This window comes from Lagopus leucura, unplaced genomic scaffold (genome assembly GCF_019238085.1).
Source record: "Lagopus leucura isolate 7727_CA_CO unplaced genomic scaffold, USGS_WTPT01 Super-Scaffold_100002, whole genome shotgun sequence".
Taxonomy (NCBI): domain Eukaryota; kingdom Metazoa; phylum Chordata; class Aves; order Galliformes; family Phasianidae; genus Lagopus; species Lagopus leucura.
The window spans coordinates 38,618,150-38,637,709 of record NW_024962263.1 but is presented as its reverse complement, the minus strand read 5'-3'; the positions used below and the strand labels follow the sequence as shown (position 1 = coordinate 38,637,709).

Below are 19,560 nucleotides of genomic sequence, written 5' to 3'. Positions count from 1 at the left end.
TTATTTTTTAATTGTAAATAAACACTCATAATTCCAAATATTGGAATATGGATAGATTAAAAATGTTGATTTGTTACAATTCAGAAAATGTTGCAAATAATAGATTGAATATAGTTAAAACTTTGACAATGCAAAAAAAAAAAGGAGGAGAGAGGAGAGGAGAGGAGAGGAGAGGAGAGGAGAGGAGAGGAGAGGAGAAAGAGTTTGAAAATAAGAGGTTAGTTCATACGGACCTGAGAATTACTGATGTTTGAACTAGATTAAATAAAGCGTTTAAACATCCTGCAGTTCAAAGACTTTCAAGTTTTAACAGCCCTAAGGAATTAAAGTATTGAAAGTGTCTGAAATATTTTTTCAGAATTTGAGTATGGGTAAAATATTTGTAAAAAGGGTTAAACAAAACTGCTTGGTTCCTATGTATAAAAAATATTTTTTGATTCTTGATTCATAACAATCTGTCAATCTGTTGTCTAATTTATATAACATGTTTTCTTAGGCTCTCACAATCTTTCCCTTCCTCCTCTCCCTTCCTTCCTCCCTTCCTTCTTGTCTTCCTTCATTTTAGTTTCTTTCTTTTATTGATTTTGTGCTTTTTCTTTATGTTTGTGCCTTTCTCACTTTTCTCTTTCCTCTTTCTTTCCCTTCCTCTCTCTCTCTCTTTTTCTCTCTCTCTCTTGCTTTACGATTTCTTACAATGTTGTAAGAAAGACCTTTGAATTTTCAATTTGCAGAGTAATAGCGTTAATAATTAGTAAACCTAAGGGCTGACAGGAGATTGAACCTGCCACAACTGACTGCTTTGCAGAGGTGGCAGAGACAGTCTCTAGGGAAAGCTTGACAGGAACAAAGCAGCTGAAGAGCACAGCTGACCAAATAAACAACAGTACTGGCATGAAAGAAAATAAAAATTGAAGTACAGTTCAAGTTGACTCTACAAGGAAAAAAAAAAAAGTACAGAGAAAAAGGCAGAGCCTCAATTCATGAAAACTTCTATTATTTGTATCTGTTAAAGTTTTTATGTCTTTCTCTTACTGTGAGATAATACAGAAAAGCAATGCTAAATGCATAACAGGTCTCTCTTATAAAGATTTTGTAGCCAAAAGGGTTATAACACCATAATACAACAGAGTAGAAACTGGACAGAACAAACACATCACGCCAAAATATCATTATGTCTGGAAAGTCCTGTTTTTGCACTATTGTCCATAATTCTTTCCTTCCACATTGTTAAAAGGTTTTGATTAATGCTATATCAATAATCTAATATGTTGTCAGTATGACAGTAATTGTAATGAACACACTTGGTCTGATCCAGACATTTTAATTCATCTTGATCTAAATGACAGTGCAAGATTCTGACCCAATATTAAATTGAATGTCAAGAATATTCCAGCTGTAAATCTAATACTGCCTAATCAACTGTCTCTTTCTCTCAGAAAGGGTATAAGCAAAACACCCACAGGCAATCTGACCTTTTCACTCTTGCTGTTTTCTGTTTACTAAGAAGCTCATTTCTCCTTCCTAAAACAAGTTTGAAAACAAAAAATATGTTAAGCCAAAAAATATAGGGCATGAACTTAAGTTTCTCTAAAGACAGCAAAGTCCTGGGAGCTGATGGTGATGACATACAATCACGTGATCTACTCTCCATCCTCTACTCTCCATCCTCTTTTTTTTTTTTAAACCCTGCCCCCGAATACCTGAAATTCTGAGTGGCTCTTTTGCTAGTAACAAAGATTTATGCCCAGATTGCAGGCCCTTGTGGGAGCAAATCCTGGCTGATACATCTGCTTAGAGAACTTCCAACTCACTTTCTCTTTAGTTTGAGCTCAGGAGGATACTATTCCATGAGTAAGTGAATTTCTCCATTATGACAGAGAGGAAGAAAGAGGGAACTCCTACAACTTCACTTGAGGTAACAGAGCCTGCCATGGTCAGGACAGGGCATTCATTGACTAGCTTGCATGCTCTTGCATTTACTTACAGCTTTGCTTCTTTTAAAACCCTGTAGAAAATGGACAAAGCCAAGCTCAATATGGGGAAACAATGGAAACTCTGTCTTTCTAATGAGAAATCAATGAAACATTTTTACAAGTTATAATTGAACATAAATCAAAAGTTTTCTTTCATCCTTCGCCTAGGTACTCAATAGATCGAAACACAGACCTCGAGAGGTATTTCAATATTGATGCCAACAGTGGAGTCATTACAACTGCCAAGTCTTTGGACAGGGAAACTAATGCCGTTCATAACATTACAGTCTTGGCTATGGAGAGTCGTAAGTAATAATTAAAAGATTGCATGAACTGCTTATGTGCAAAACTTGAGGTTTAGTTGCACCAAGTGCATTACCATCAGCTGCACCAAGTGAAAATATTACAATGTTTAAAAACATGATAGACAAAATAGCTCTTCTCACTCAATGTAAAAGATACTTATGTGATAAAAAAAACTCACAGGTATACAACAGATTAAGCATTCTCTATTTGCTTTTCCACACTTTCTATAGACTTTTAACTTTAGACGAACAAGTACAAAGGAAAATGAAATTAGTTATCAGAAATCTCACATTAAATACCATTAGAACAAAAGTAATATGGAATAGATTATATCAATTAGCCCCTCCTAGTTGTGACACTCATAATTGATTGCTGTTGGTCTACCACAGCACTCTTAAAAAGGATTAAGAATGTGTGAATACTTATGTGCCGTCCTCACTGTTATGTAAGATATTAACGGATATTTTGTACTTGATAGTTTTTTTCAAGTAATGAAAAAAGTGATGAAGAACCAAATTCTTTAAGTGTGTACAAGAATTCTGTTAACAGAACTGTTAAGTGTAAACCTGTTCAGCTCTCAATACATTCTGTGAAAAACTATATGTGCCTTAATATTTGAATAATTTCTTTATTTAAATGTAATTCTTTTTACTAGTCTACTGGGCTACCTGGGTTGGCCTTGGGTGTTTGCTATAAGTCCATAACACTATGTCTCTGATGCTCTTTCATCCTCGCTCTCTTGCTCCACTCCCCCTTCTTCACTGATGTTTGCAGGGCTGTTTCTTTCACATTTTCTCCCTCATTTCCCAGCTACTGTGCAGCATTTTGCATCTTTTCTTAAATACATTATCACAGAAGTGCAACCAGTGTAACTTATTGGCTCAGTTTTGCCCAAAATTAGGTCCCTTTTATATCAGTCGAGTGGAAAGTTAGTGTCAAAATTGCTCTATATTTCCCATGTGGAACAAAAAGAAAAAAAAAAAAAAAAAAGAAAAAAAAAAAAAAAGAAAGACTTGATCTATGTTTGAATGTATTTCTTTAAAAATTTATAATGTTTAATAAAATTTGTTTGCAATACACTAAAAAGATAGATACATCTTTTAATGTTTGTACAGTTTTTTATTCTGTCCTGCTACATCACTAATAGAAAAAAACAGTGGTAATAATAATAACAGTAATGTAGTCTCTCCAAGTCAGAAGTTTTATGTAACAGAATAGATACAATATACCAAATGTTCATTTTCTTTATTCTACTAAATATGTACTCTTTGAGGTTCATCCACCAACTATCTACTGTTTTAAATTAAATGGTGACATTAGGTCTTGCACAAAATCACATTTTAGGTAGAAGTATACATCAATTAATAACACTGTTGAAAGGTACAGTTCTGTGTACACATTAAATACTTTGGGATTTGCTTGGAAATACAGATTCTCCCCTCACATTTGTTTGTTTCTTTGTTGATTGTTTGTTTGATTTACATAGCTGAAAGAATTCTGTTTTTAACTTCTTAATTTGAATTTAACATAGATTACCTTCGCCCATAATAACTGGGCTATTCCTGGTATAAGAAGTGCTGTTTTGTCTCACAGTGTATCCTTGCTGATGGTTGCACGTTATTTACTATTATCCTTCCATATGATACAAATCAATGCTCTGATTAATGAGCTAGATTTTCAAATTAGCCTTGAAAATAAAATCTTGATTTCATTGACACTACTGAAAAACACAAACATTGTTCTAATTTGGTCCAGAAGATTAAGCTAAGATCTTTTCTCAGCTTTCTAAGAGGGTTTGTAATTGATTTAGCAAGCATATGCAAAGAAATGCAAATGAAAAACATACTAACCCAAAGAAAATTCTCATAGAATTCCACTTAATTAAATTGTTGGCTTTTTTTTTTTTTTTTTTTTCTTAATAGAGAATCCAGTACAGATTGGGAGAGGATATGTAGCCATAACTATCCTTGACATCAATGACAATGCCCCTGAGTTTGCCATGGAGTATGAGACAACTGTCTGTGAAAATGCTCAACCTGGTCAGGTATAGCTGTTGATACTTTTTTTGTTTATTTTTATCAGATAGGCAGTAATTTATTTTGAAAGTCTAACAGCTTTAAGATAAAATAGAATCAACTTATGGCAGTAAAAATGCTTTGATGTGCAGCACAAGCTTATTTTCCTTAAGTCCTAAAATTTTCACCCTACCTGGTGATAGAAGGGTGGACTGTTTGGTGGATAAGGAATTGCAAGGTCGCAGCCAAAATGTTGTGATCAATGGCTCTATGTCTGGGTGAAGGCAGGTGATGACCAGTGTCCCTCATGGGTTAGTCTTGAACTAGTACTCTTTAACATCTTTATCAGTGACACAGATGATGGGGTTGAGTGCACCCTCATCAGCATTTTGCTGATGACATCAAGATGAGCGGTGTAGTTGATAAAGCAGAAGGAATGGATGGACATTCAGAGGGACCTTGATAAACCCAAAAGGTGGGCACCTGAGTTCAACAAAGCAAAGTACATGTCTCGTTCACATACACTTGGATTGGGGTAATCCCAGATATATACAAAGACTGGAATAAGAAGGTCCTGAGAGTAGCCCTGTTGAGAAAGAAATAGAGTTCCTGGTAGATGAAAAACTTAACATCAGCCAGTAGTGTGCACTTGCAGCCCAAACAGCCAACAGTATTCTGGACTGCATCAGAAGACGGTTGGCCACAGGGTGAGGAAGGTGATTGTCTCTCTCTACTCTGCCCTCATGAGGGCAGAGTATCTGGAGTACTCTGTCTGGTCTAGGGACTCCAACACAAGAAGGATGTAAGGCTTTTTTAGAGGGTCCAGAGGAGGACCATGAAGATGATCAGAGGGTTGGAGCACTTCTCCTGCAAAGACAGGAACTGGGCTTGTTCAGCTTGGAGAAGAGAAGGCTGTAGAGAGACATCATTACGGCCCTTCAGTATTTACAAGGAGATTGTAAACAGGAGTGAAATCAACTTTTTGCATGTCTTGATAGTGATAGGACAAGGAGGAATATTTTTAAACTAAGGGAGTAAAGATTTTGATTCAATATCAGGGGGAAATTTTTCACTGAGAGGGTGGTGAGGTGCTGGAACAGGTTTCACAGAGAGTCTGTGGATGACCTGTGCCTGGAGGTGTTCAAGGCCAGGTTGGATGGGGCCCTGGGAAACATGAAGTAGTGCTTGATCCAGTGGTTGGCAGCAAGAGGGTTGGAACTTAATGATCCTTGAAGTCCCTTCCAACCCAAGACATTCTGTGATTCTTCTACTGAAGAGAAAAATGAAGATGTAAAAATGACACATTCTATGTAGTTTTAGAAGTTCTAATTTCCTTACAGCATAGCTAGCATATTTGGCTAAGCTCATTGTGTTTTAAATAATATTAGGAATGATTACTTCCTCATAATTTTTCTGGGAAGTGGTCTCAACATTGACCTTGTTCAAGGGCAAAATTCCTATCTTTCCTAAAATGAATATGCACTTTTATTTTTCTTAGGATGTATGGACCACAAGGTAGAAATTTCAGAAGAGAGATATATTCCTAGCAAACTCTCTAGTGTTTTTAATTTCTAACATTACTTCCAAATAGTCCTAGATTCAACTAACTTTATGAAATTCCTCATAGTCCTAGACTCTGACGCTGTTTATCCTTGGTGTCTGTCACATTTTAAGTTTTCCATTTTAACTTATAAGATATCTAATTCTCCTTTCCTTCTCCCAGAATGCTAGTAGATGTCCCATTCACACAGATCCCACTTACTCATTGGGATTCTTTACACTTTTGTGCCTTCTTCCAGAATATTTTCCTTACTGTGGCAGATGTTGTTTATTATACATCTCAAAAATACAGCAAGATTTAAATTCTCAGCAGAAAAAAAAAAAAAAAAAACAACCTACATTTTTTAGCTCTCATTCATGAGAAACACAGGAATAGATAAAGAATATTCTATTGGCGCATCGGCTTCTTGTCCCTGTGGTCCAGTGAGAACTCTTGCGTCATAGTATTCATTCCTTTAAGGATTGTAAGCAATATTACAATCTATTCTTAGAGAGAATTTTTGTCAGAATTTTACAAAATAAAATTTTAAAAGTAAAAAAGAAAAAAACCCTATTATTATGCTTAGGATTTGTCATTTTTCTTTTCATAGTTTTTTCTCTTTAAAATAAGAAAGTACATAGAAATAATCAAAAGAATAATTTGTTATTTGCAAAATATTACAGTGCAATATCAATTGCAACAACTGATAACTACAAGAAGGCTGTGTTCTGTATACTCAGAAGTGCTTCTTCCACCACTTCACAGTTTATACTTTAAACACTGATAAATGACAGGACCAAATTATCTTGAGGTCCTGCAGAGCATTACTTTTATTGAATAAATTTCAAGTACAGGGAAAGTAATGAAAAGTTATATTTCAGTTAATAATAGTATCTATACCTGCTTGGGAGTTTAGAAAACCAAAACATGATGTAAACAAGATTCAAGGGAGACTTGACTCTTCAGTAGGTAATAGAGAGTTTATATAATGTGCATGTATTTATTTTCCTTCACGTGCCAAACAATTGAACACCTGTGTATCTCAAAACAGATCATCCAGAAAATCAGTGCCATTGATAAAGATGACCCACCAAATGGTCATCAGTTCTACTTCAGTTTAACAGCAGAAGCAGCAAATAACCATAATTTTACGCTTCAGGACAACAAAGGTAAGAATATAAAGGCAACATAACCTTTTTGTTTGAGTAAATATTCACATCTAACACCTTCTGTTTTGAATATATTGTGCTGATTATGACCTACATAAACTTCTATTATGGCAAGAATGTAAATTAAAGTAGAATCAGCCCCTAAATTAATTCTATCTGTAGATTATCTGTCAGGGGAATAAAGCTATTGTCTGCATCATCTAAAGCCTAGAGCCAAACACCAGCTTCATTTTTTTTTCCAGAAGTCGCTCTTTTCACATTTTCCCCTGTATTTATATGTTTTTGTCTAGACTATACCTTGGGGCATTAACTGAAAAATGTCCAGGAATTCATGTTTTATTAAAATAACTCAAGGCATAAAAAATAAGTGCACAGGGTTGGTTTTTTTTTTTAAATAAAAAAATAAAAAAAATAAAACAAACAAACAAAAAAAAAACCCACATATTTTCAATAGGTATACTGTCTACTGAAGAATGATTTTGAAAATGGAAGCTGCCTGCAGTATTTACACAGACTTCTTACTAACATTTCCCAACAGACTTATGAAAAGACTCCCATGGACATCACATTTCTATTAGTTAAAATATCTGAGAACATGCTTCTAATTAGTGCTCTTATTGCACTGCATAGTATAGTAGCTGGTTATGAGTCACTTTAGCTATGAGCCGAGGCAAGTAGAACTACATGTCACTCTGAACATAATTCCTCCTATTTATTTCCATGGAAAATACAACCAGTACAAAGAGCACAATAAAAGTATCTGATAGAACATATTTTCAGATACAGAAAACTATTTCTCAACACAGTCACCAGTATCTATGCATTTTTGTCATTGATGAACAAGAGCCTGTGTGCATCGTCTGTAAAAATTGGCACCAGCAGTGGTGAATGAATGTTGCTGTGGCCACCACTGAAACACACCACATGCTCCCTCAACTATGCTCACATCTTCTGTTTGGTTTCCATAAATGTTCACAAAGTCATTGGGTGCCATTTTTTCCAAGTGAAGAAATTCAATTCCACACCTTTTATTCATACACACTTTGAAGTCAAACAGAATTTTGTTGGAATGGCCCTCTGTTGCCACATGCTGCATGGCAATAAAATTTAACAGAATATTGGTGGGAAGGCTCAACATCTACTGCTATACCACCATTTCCCTCTGATGTTGTGGGCCAACAAAATAAAATAGAAGGTATTACTTTTAGACCAACACTAATGAATAGCACTTTCACTGCTCTTTCATGTACCAGTACTAACCAAAGTTGCAAAGTCATTTTTATTAATAAGACAAAAGAGACATACGGTGGACTAAAGAATAACGTTTGTACAGATTTCAAAGAATTTCAAAGAATGTACATATGACCTAAAAAAGATCTCTTATGCAGCTGTTTATTGCCTTTTCTTGCATGTAGTTATTGACATACATAATGTTCTTCATACGAGAAGCTTACAGTTTGAAATGAGGAACTGTAAATAGTGATCAAAATAATACATTTCTAGAAATCTGACACTGTAACAAGTACTGTAAAGTATTCAATAAAAAGACAGTCTCTTTTTCAAAGAACATATAATATGCTAAGGTCAATAACAGATCCTTCTAATGCCAGTAAAATCAGTGGAGTTACAAAACAGTGCAGCAGTTGCCTCTTCTGACATTAGATTTATATATATCGCATATGGTTCTATATGAAGAAATGTTTGTATGGTTTTCCAGAAAGGTCATAATAGATGACACAATGAGTTACCTCTACCAGACTATCAATGTATCTATCTATAGAAAGACAGATAGCTAGATGATAGATAGACAGACCGACCGACCAACCTTTTCTATACATTTCTAGGAGATGTATCTCCCTACCTCTCAGGAGCGATCAACCTGTATTGAACACAGTGAGTTTTGCAAATCTTTTCTGGAACACACAGACTTTTTAGTCATCCAGCTCAGAGCAGCACTGCAGCACACATTTCAGATTCATTATATTAATCAACTTGTTGAATTTTGGCTGACATGGAAAACAAGTGCATGTCTTTATTGTATGTGACATTACCTGTATCTGTGCGCCAATTGGATAATTTCTTTTTTACATTTTGAAAAAATCAATCATTGGTCTTCAGAATCTACTCACCTATGGATATGTTTATGAATTCCATGCTATCTATACTGCAAGTAGTTGTAACAGAACTTTGGAAATTAGACATGAAATATATGCAAATAATCTATTTATTGAAGTGTGACGTTTTTTCTTCTCCTTATGATAATCGCATCTTCTATTATACATCAAGACTGTGGAAATGTGAGCATACTAAAACCAAATAGACTTCTGCAATTTTGAAACAGTCTTTCATGAAAAACAGAAATATTTCTGTTTAGTTGAACTTGAATTTTCAGCTGATCCTACCTCTGTAAATAAAGAAATGTATGACCAGGAAATATATACTCATTGAAATAATATGAATGTCCTTCTAAATTCTTTTGAGTGAAAGTCTGTATTATTTATGTTCTAGTAAGATCAAGTATTTTACTTTTATCCTTTTATTCCTTCACCTAGATAACACTGCAACTGTATTAACGAGAAGAAATGGTTTCCGGAGACAAGAACAGTCTGTTTTCTATTTACCAATATTCATTGTGGACAGCGGATCACCTTCACTTAGTAGCACTAATACTCTCACCATAAGAGTCTGTGATTGTGATGCAGATGGTATTGCTCAGACATGTAATGCAGAGGCATACATCTTGCCTGCAGGACTTAGCACTGGAGCCCTGATAGCAATATTGGCTTGTGTTTTAACACTGCTAGGTAAGCCTTCTTCCCATCATTATTATCTTTTATTTAAGTAACAATATAAATGTATCTCCAGTTCTTTAGTTCTTTTCTTACTTTTTTTTTTTTTTTTTTTTAATCACTACTACAATTTTAATAGAATATCTAACATTGCAAGCTGAACGTCATTTTGCATCATGAACTACACAAAATCCTCAGTCTGGGACTTAAAAGTTCAAATGTTTTGTTTCTTTTACAAGCTGCCTCCAGAGGCATATATGAAATAACATTGGATGGAAAAAGATGATTTGCAACAAATGTATTATTTAAGAAGTAGACAATACAGTTTATGAAAGTATTTCCCTAGTTTTGTGTAATAGCTGGTCATTTTCAGATCAGCATGTGTTCTTTTCAGAGAAATAACTCTTTTAAAACATTTCTTGAATTGCGGAGAACAGAAGACACTTAGGAAATACAATTGATATAATTTACAAGCTTAATTTGTTAAGCTTGCAACTGGAGGCACAGCTGAATTTTATGTTAAGCAGCGAAACTACAGCTGTACAAAAGACAGGGGGAGCAATCAGTTCGTAAACAGTGAAGAAGTGTCAAGAGCCTAGTTATTTAGCATTTCTCATTTTGTGCCAAATCCTTAAACAACATGCCTGCATGGTAGCATTAGAAGACTAAATCAGGGAACAAAGATGAAGAATCATCCTTGCATCTGTGAGATGCAGGTGAGCAGAGGTGTAATTTCACTTATTGTCAGAAAAATATAAGAGTCCCAGTTGTCCCAATTCAGTGCACAGGAATTTTCTTGAGTGTTGCTATCATTGGAAAGATTTCTCTATTTGCTGGATTCATATATCAACCCAAGAGGAAGAAGACTATAGTCTTCCCAAATTCATGTAGTCCAAGTGATGAATTATCTGTTTCTGTTATCCAAGTAAATTGCATCAGATCAAGAGATTTTTGTTGGTGCCTTTGTCTGTGGCAGAATTTTAACCATGTGTAGGAGATTTCTCATTGACTGTGGGGTTTTTTTCACTATAAGGATTAGACCGTATATTCCTTCTCCTACAAATAAATGTTCCTTCTGTTACTTTGTGACAAAATAGCCAACAATATAAGATTGTTCAATCTCACTTAACATATCGTTAGACCTAAACTTAAGAAGAAATGGAAGTGAATTTTTTCAACAATTTTAATGAACATGCTTAAAAATAAGTTTTTTCTTATAGTATTTCTAGGTCATCTGTATTCCCTAATGAACTTTATTTGCACATACAGGTTAAATGGCACAGTTCTAAAAGATACACAGTGCTATGGTCTTCTGTCAAATGACAGTAGAAAATTGTCCATTGAAAGTATCGGTCAAATGCACTTAAGTATTCTGTAATAGGAATCTATTTAATCCCAAACTGGAATGTCACTATTTCTGTTAATATATATATATATGAAAAAAGAACTTCTGAAAAATGAATAAGAAACTATCACAGCTAAAAGTCAGATTGGCCTGCGCATGTGCTTTTCAGAAGGAGGAGTCTTATGCGTTAAACAGTATTCACTGGAGATACAGCACATTATCGAGTAATAATAACTCTCTTTTACTACTCAGTATACCAGGCCTTAAACACAACGAGTAAATTAACCTAAGCTTTTATTCCAATCACCTCTAGATTGCACCAAACAAGCATTTGGTAAAGAACTGAGGACAAACTGTGTGGACACAGATTTTGAATAATGGGCTGTGCACTGAAGAGGAATCTGGCAGATGACTGCCTTGCCATTGATTTTAGTTGTCAAGGAATTGGTCTTTCAAATTTATCTATATGAATGTGTCACCACTGTTTATCCAAGTAGGCATTTCAGTGTACTCTCTTTGCTTCTTTTCTAAGCCATTCTTTTGGGGTACAGTTCAAAGTTGCAGGCACAGTTTACACTGTGTTTGTATATTAACCCCGGCTTTGAGTCCTGCAATTTGATGTTAGATCCTGAAGGCGTTTTGTTCCCAGCCAGGTTTCAATATTCACAGGCAGGAGATACCTAAGTATCATGTATCTCCAGTGAAACCCCAAACAAGTCTTGTTTATCTGATTCCAGAGTCTTTCTTCCTGTCATTTGTTACCAGAGGGCAGTTTCTGGACCAGTTGCATGGTGTACTGCTAGGAATTTCCTTTATAATCCCATTTCCCTTTCACATACTTTCCTGATAAAAATAAAAATAAAAAAATCCTGAAGATCAAGTAGTATTGCATAAAAAATAGACTTCAGCTGTTTGTAAAGATGGATGAGATTTGCACAGATGTCAAAATGTCACGAGTAGATGCATTCTGGTGCTAATATCTTGAATTCTCAACAAGCTTTTGTCTGCTGAATGTTAGTTTGGTGTGCTTTAATATTTGCTCTTGCTCCTTAGAACCATTTTTCTAATAAATAACCATTTGTCTTGGTGAATACTGAGTTTGAATCAATGAGATTTCTCAGTGTAATCATTTTTATTTTAATAACTGATCAGTTTTAGATAAGCACAAGGTTTTCACTAATGTTAAGAAGGAAAATTATTATTATGTCATATTAATTTGTTATGGTCACGTATAACGTAGAAAGAACTATTTTGTTCAAAGTAAAATCATTTTAGAAATTATAGATGTTTTACTGAAATATATTTCACTCCATGGTTTGACTGATAGAGATTAAATTCTAAATTTTATTGCACAAGAAAATTCCAGTACTTGGTTAATAATTCAAAAACCTTTATAATTATTCACTTTGCAGTGAGGCTGTGCTTTAAAGAAAAAGCATAATAAAGAAATGTTTGCAATTCCATAAAAAGCATACAGAGAGCTGTCTTATATTCTTTTTAGAATACATAATTCTTAGTGAAATAAGAAAGATTTACTTCCTCTTAAAATTGGATGGTAATTTAATTCAAGGTAATTTGTTTTTCAGTTACTATCTTCCAGATACAATAACTGCTTATGTTGAAAGTGTTTTGTATAAAATATATGCATAAAGTCATACACACACACACACACACACAAAATGTTCAGTTGTACATAACCCAATTTCATTCAAAAGGTTAAAGATTTTCTTCGTATGTAAGCAATAGGAAGCTAGGTTGACATAATTCGCTTTCATGATTTTAACCTTCCATACTTCTGAATATAATCTATTCCTTTAATTTCCTGACTTTCCTTAGAAGTAGTAAAGAAAATCTCCTGTTTTTTGACATTAGACTTTATAAGTTAATAATACATTGATTAAATTTCAAAATATATATTTAAACTGTTAATTTTTTTTCAGTTGAGAGGTGGTTATGTTATTCTCATGGCACTTAGCAGAACCTAATTAAATCAACACATCTGATTGTGTAATTATTAAGCAGGAAGAAACAGTCCAGGTCATAAGGATCTTATTCTTTAAATGAATAAAAAGGGTAAAGAATGCAACAGTTTCATATGTATGTACACAGTTGGAGAACTGATAAATCAATAACTGTTTCAATCTGGATGTAATTCAAATTAAGTCATTCAAAAGATGTCTGAATATGCAGTGCAGAACTTGTTCTCTGAAAATGATATACCTTACTAAGGTCAAGTCTGGGCAACCAGAAGTCACAGTTGCTTTGCAAATAGCAATCCAAACTGATTAAGCAATTGCGATACATGAAGCTTATTAACTTGGGAATTAAATACAGATTTCCTAAGCCATGGCCTCTGCTTTCTTAGATCTCATTGACTGTACTATTAACTGCATTATATAATTAAATAGGTTATTAGTGTGGTGGCTTCAAAATAATTCCATTAAACAACTTGCAAATGACAAAGCAAAAACCTCTTCCTTCATTCAATATTATTTCAAAAACTGATTTAGCTTAACTGACACTATCGATGTTATGATTATAGTTGTACAAACACAAAAATAAAATTACATTTTATCACATAAATGCAGATGACAAGAATGCAAATTGACTGTTTTACCGGTTAAACAAAATCAACATTTTTTTACCAGTTCAGGTAAATCAGAACAAAAAAGTTATTTCAGATGTATATCAATTAGTTGTAATTATTCAGTCTTAATCCTCAGTTATCTCTAATATCGATATCAATTTATATGTTAAATCACACACAAAATCAGTCCTGGCATCTCTTTAGCATCATTCAAAGTATTAGCGTAGAGTGAAAGGCAATACATGTGTCCCTGTGTTTTATTTTTTCTCTAAAGAGCCTAAAATCATTTTTTCTAGATATTCAGACCGTCACTAATTACTGTCTTACCTCTGCTTTGCAATAAATATAGGAGCAAAACCCATCACTTTGTGAGAAATTGATCAGTTTTAAAATAATTTTCACTTGATTTGGATATCAGTGAATTTCGTTTTGTACTTGTATTCATCTCTGCAGTTGCTGAAATGCAACTAAAACTTTGTTCATTGAGCGGTTAAACATTGTTGTTCATAGTTGTTGGAAGGGCCAGAAATTCATAATCTCATACAGCCATCTATGCTAAAAGATTTAACCTTTAGAAGGACTCCAGGTTTCTCTTGGCTTCAAGCAAGTGTATGATGTACAAGGAATACTGCATAAAACATTCATTGCATCTTGATTTTTATTGCACCTTCAGGCAGACTTGCCTACTGAGCTTCATATTTTTTCACTTATTAACAGTTCTTTAACTTTCAAAATGAATACTGTTAAGAATGACAGTAGTGGAAAAACACGTTTACACTTGATTAAATAAAATGATTATTTGCTTACATACATGGCAATAATAATTGTGGCAGTAAATATTAAAAATACTAAAAAAAAATACTTTGATAGCAATTTTGACTTAAATGTATAATAACACTGTGAGCCAACTAATTTGTCTTTCACTTAAAAATATCTTTTATAATAGGAAAAAGCCGAAAAAGTGCAGTGCAACTGTTTTCTAATAACTTTGATATGAAGATAGTACTGCTATCTGTTATATCTACTACTCAATTTCTATTTTGCAAATATCAGAATATTTTGAAATTTCATAAAAGCATTCTAAAGGTCAAAGTCCTACATTTTCAAACTGCTTATGTAAATGTTATTGAAGCAAAGTACCCTAAACTAGTGGTGTATGAATTCAATAGACAAGATAGGATTCAGGGAGGCTAGAAGGATTCATAGAGGCTAAAAGTGAAAGAGCCTGGATTGATACTTTTAAAAATTCTTGCATGAAAGGAAACGCTTTCAAGAGTGTCCTATATTATATAAGGGCTGCTCTGAAAGTAAAGCCTCCTATTTTATGATGTTGGCCCACAACATCAGAGGTGGATGTTGATTGTATGGCAGTAAAAGTTGAACCTTCCCACCAATATTTCATTACATTTTGTTGCCATGTGACAGATGGCAGCAGAGGGGCGTTCTGAAAGAAAAGCATCTGACATGGAAGTGTATATAAAGAAAAGATGTGTCACTGGAATCTCCCATGTGAAAAAAAAAAAAGCACCCATGGACATTCATAAATGCTCCCTGAACATTTATGGAGACTAGAAAGTAAATGAGAGCATAGTGAGGTGATGGGTGGTGTGGTTCATCTGTTGTTGTTTACATGTAACTAAATAAGAGGTATTACTTTCAGGGCGAACTATGTACAATTTATAGAGGATGCTTTTGAGACTGCCAAGAGAAGTTCATACTTGATTTTATCTAAATGAGCTTTTTATTTTCCAGAAGTTTATGAAGCATTTAATACTCATATCCAAGTACTCTAAGAATAGATGTCAAAACTAAGATATGTGAATGCGTATAGCAATATATTCTTAAGTTTAAAAATAAGCAGTAAATCCAAACAGATCAACTGAATGTGGAATTATGCTTAGTGTTCAAGTTACTAATATTTTTACAAACATAGCAATGCCTTCTCTTTTCTAGAAGTATCATTATCTCAGCAAATGTTATCCTAATCCTACAAGATAATATTGTTTTGTAGGAGGATGATTCATGTCCTACATATGGGTGAAATATTACTGGCTTCCATGTTTTGTGTGCCATTAGTGACGCTTCTTTACCAAATCTGTGCTTGAAAAAGGGAAGTCTTGACTTTTTTGCTCACAGTATTTTTGGGTGTCACCATAATTTAGCATTAACTTCTGAGCTAAAGGAAATATTAAAGACTAGAATTTAAAAATAATACTCTTTTCTCATGCTAGCTGATCCAGTAAAATCCAGTGCTGACAGTTCTCATTAGAAATAATTCATATACCTGAAGTACAGTGCTTTGGACTTAAAAGGAAAGTACAGTCTTACCTAAAAATTCTTTCAATTTATGTCTGTAAAAGAGTCCTAAGTTACACATGGCTTAATAATTCAGTCATCCCTGATCTAGTAATGTGGGTGGGTGTTTTTATTTTGTGGGTTTTTTTGTTTGTTTTTTTTTTTATGTTTTTTTTTTTCTCCCAGAAGGGAAAGAGATTGGCCATATACTTTAATTCAGGCACTTCCCAAAATGTGGTTGTTAAATTCTATTCAGTTACTTTATGAATGTGCTTTTACTGCTTAGGCAATTAAGAGTACAAGAAAAGGTCCCTTTTTTATTTCATGGCTGTGAGATTGTATAGTAAGACTGAATCAGTCCTGAAATTTATGTTTAGCAGATAACATAGGATATAGAATTAGAAATGAAGACATTAATTCAAAATGGCTTTGGAAATAAATTCTTTAACAAATGAAAAGCTCATGGCTTAAAAGCCACTTTAGAACCTGCTAGATTTGAAGTCTAACTACATAAATTGCCTGCAATTTCATTGTGTCTTTACCATATAAATTAATGAGTGCTTTCACCCCTATGAAAAATATGAGCAAACATTAACATTTCTAAAACTTCAATCTTTTTGCATTCCAGTTCTTGTCTTGCTGATTGTCACCATGAGGCGACGGAAAAAAGAACCCCTCATTTTTGATGAAGAGAGAGATATCAGAGAAAATATCGTCAGATATGATGATGAGGGTGGTGGAGAAGAAGACACTGAGGCTTTTGACATGGCTGCCTTAAGAAACCTCAACATCATCCGAGATACCAAGACCAGGAGGGATGTGACACCTGAGATTCAGTTCTTGAGCAGACCAACTTTTAAAAGCATCCCAGATAATGTAATTTTTAGAGAATTTATCTGGGAGAGACTAAAAGAAGCTGACGTGGACCCTTGTGCACCACCCTATGACTCCCTGCAGACATATGCATTTGAGGGGAATGGCTCGGTGGCAGAGTCTCTCAGCTCATTAGATTCGATAAGCTCAAACTCTGACCAGAACTATGATTACCTCAGTGACTGGGGCCCTCGCTTTAAAAGGCTTGCAGATATGTATGGGAGTGGTCCAGACTGCTTATACTCATAGCCTTGGAATCTTTCTCTGAAAATGCACTGAGGAATACTAAAACAAAATATCTCAACCTTACAGACAGAAAAAAAGTTGTAAATACTTCTCCATTTTTAATTTTTTAGGTTATTTTTTTGCCTTGGTGGAGCATACTTTCATTAGACTTGTCCTAGAGACTGCACTGACCACAAAGTATATGAGCATTTGATATCATTTTTAATAAAATGAAATGCTCAGACACATTCAAATAGATAGCAACCCTTAGATATCTGCAGAGGTAACTCACTTTCAAGAATATGCTATGCATGGTAACCTCAATGAGTCAAGGCAGATGCCTTGACAGTATTGCGATGTCTAGAACACAAAGTCGATGGTATATGTATTAAAAGCATGAAATTTTTTAAAAATTACATATTCCACTACATTACAATATACAGGATTTGCAAATGAAAACTTTCTAAAAAATTTTCATTACAATGTTGTATACAGATTCCTAAGATAAATGCAGAAAACAGACATGAAAACAAACAAAAATTCAGATCATTTTTTATTTGTCCCCATTTTTTTCAAATCAATTTAGTGGGAAATCTCTGTAAATTTTGGGGTAGTTTTATGAAAAATAAAATTGCAATTTATTTTAAGAAATTCTGAATTTGTCAACATACTGGCGTATTTTATAAGCCACATAAAATGAGAAATATGGAGGGATGTCCTTAAGGTTGAAAAGTTTTGTGATGCTCATGTAGGTATATTTAAGGTGTTGCTATCTATTTGTTATTTTTTATTATCTCTTCTGATTTGTACAGGAGAATTTAACCTTTTTTATTATTATTTGACATAAAGCATTATATTTATTTTGGAGCTCTAATCTCCACTAAATCCAGGTCCATTTTACTGCCTCAGAGTATTAGACTTGTCAGAACATGCTGATTTTTCTCCAGTCTCAGATAAATGTAGGAAATGAAGCATGGAAATGGAGAAATTACAGTAAAGAAATTGAGCCCACCATTCATCTCTCAGAAAGGAGAGCAGCTACAAGGACATGCAGTTGTTCTTCTGAGCCATTACGAAGTCTGAGACATTTAAATAAAATATTTGTATTTTGCATTTTTGGAAAGAAGACTACAGAGGTTGCTGGGAGTGTTATTAAAGCAAGATTTAATTTCAAGGTCAAACATCCTATATGCTTCAAAGACTGCTTTTCTCCCTCTCTTTATCTTTTGCTGATGATGAATCACAGTAAAAGACTTTTAAATTTCTTTCTTATGTTAAGTAATGTAATACTATTGACTCCAGAAGCCACCTCTAGATCTTACTGCACACATGTATTTTCCCCAAAAGTGTTGTCTCAGTACACATAATTTCTACGCTGTTTCAGGAGTGCCAAAACAGAAGGATAACTGCTGTTGGTTAAAATACGGTATCATTTTAAGTAGGATTTCTTAGAATAAGACAACTTTTTTATGATTCTGACTATTTATACTTCATCTTTCATGATTTATTATTAGATAATAAGGCATATATACCAGTAAACTAGTGTTTTTAAGTATTCTTTCAGATTGTTTTGTTTTAGGTAATCTGTAGATGAAATCCTAAGTTAGACTCTGCTCCTGCAAAATCTTTCGCTTATACCTAACTTGCAATGATTTGATTTGCCAGCAATTACTGAGAGGTATTCAGAATTGTTTGTAGGATTTTACTTGTGAACAGAAGGTACAACACAGAGAATGATGCTCACTCTAAAAGTACTTCTTTCTGAGAGAAAGATTATTGTACTAAAATTCTGATCTATGGGTGACACAAGGCTGGGAAATGGGAAATCAAGGTTTTGGAATTTTTGTATCCCAGCATTATCAATTAATGTGAAAATGGCCTTCAGCTTTATCAGAGAAAAACAAAATAATTTTAATAATCTGCAACATAGGTATTTAATTTTGAGTTACATTTTGGTAGACAATCTTTGATTCACACAATTCAGTAGATTTGCTTCTAGTTGTACTAAATATATATATATATATATGTATATATATATGACAGATTTTGTAATCGAACTGAAAGATATTGCCCATGACTTTTCGTCATACGTGTAAGATTTTTCAATAAAAAATAACAAACCAAAAAAAAAGAAAAAAAAAGAAAAAAAAAATGGAGAGTGATCCATGTGTTTGTAATTCAAAGAGAATGAGATATAGTTAAGCAAACATTAAATCAGCAAGGTATGAAAAGAACTGTTTTAATTCTTTTTGTTTGTGGGAAGATAATTCCTTAATCTGGATTGCAAGTCAGCAATGATGCTTTTAGCACACAGCACTCAAAGGAGATTTAAATCTGGTTTAGAGTAAGCAGCCCAATTCTCTTGCTTTTCTACTTTATATGCCTGGAGGGGGAAAACAAACAAACAAACAAACAAACAAACAAACAACAACAACAACAACAA

The 19,560-nt window shown here is 33.8% G+C and overlaps 1 protein-coding gene across 1 annotated transcript in view; it reads left to right on the top strand.

Annotated features, from left to right (window-relative positions):
- Nucleotides 1–19,087, top strand: part of LOC122179313 (cadherin-7) — an 80,668-nt gene extending 61,581 nt beyond the window's left edge. Inside the window, exons 8-12 of the mRNA XM_042870091.1 lie at nucleotides 2,142–2,278; nucleotides 4,202–4,323; nucleotides 6,886–7,003; nucleotides 9,556–9,807; nucleotides 16,648–19,087. Coding sequence (XP_042726025.1) covers nucleotides 2,142–2,278; nucleotides 4,202–4,323; nucleotides 6,886–7,003; nucleotides 9,556–9,807; nucleotides 16,648–17,141 — 1,123 coding nt within the window. The 3' untranslated portion in view covers nucleotides 17,142–19,087. The remainder of the gene's footprint in view (nucleotides 1–2,141; nucleotides 2,279–4,201; nucleotides 4,324–6,885; nucleotides 7,004–9,555; nucleotides 9,808–16,647) is intronic.
- The last annotated feature ends 473 nt before the right edge of the window (nucleotides 19,088–19,560 follow it).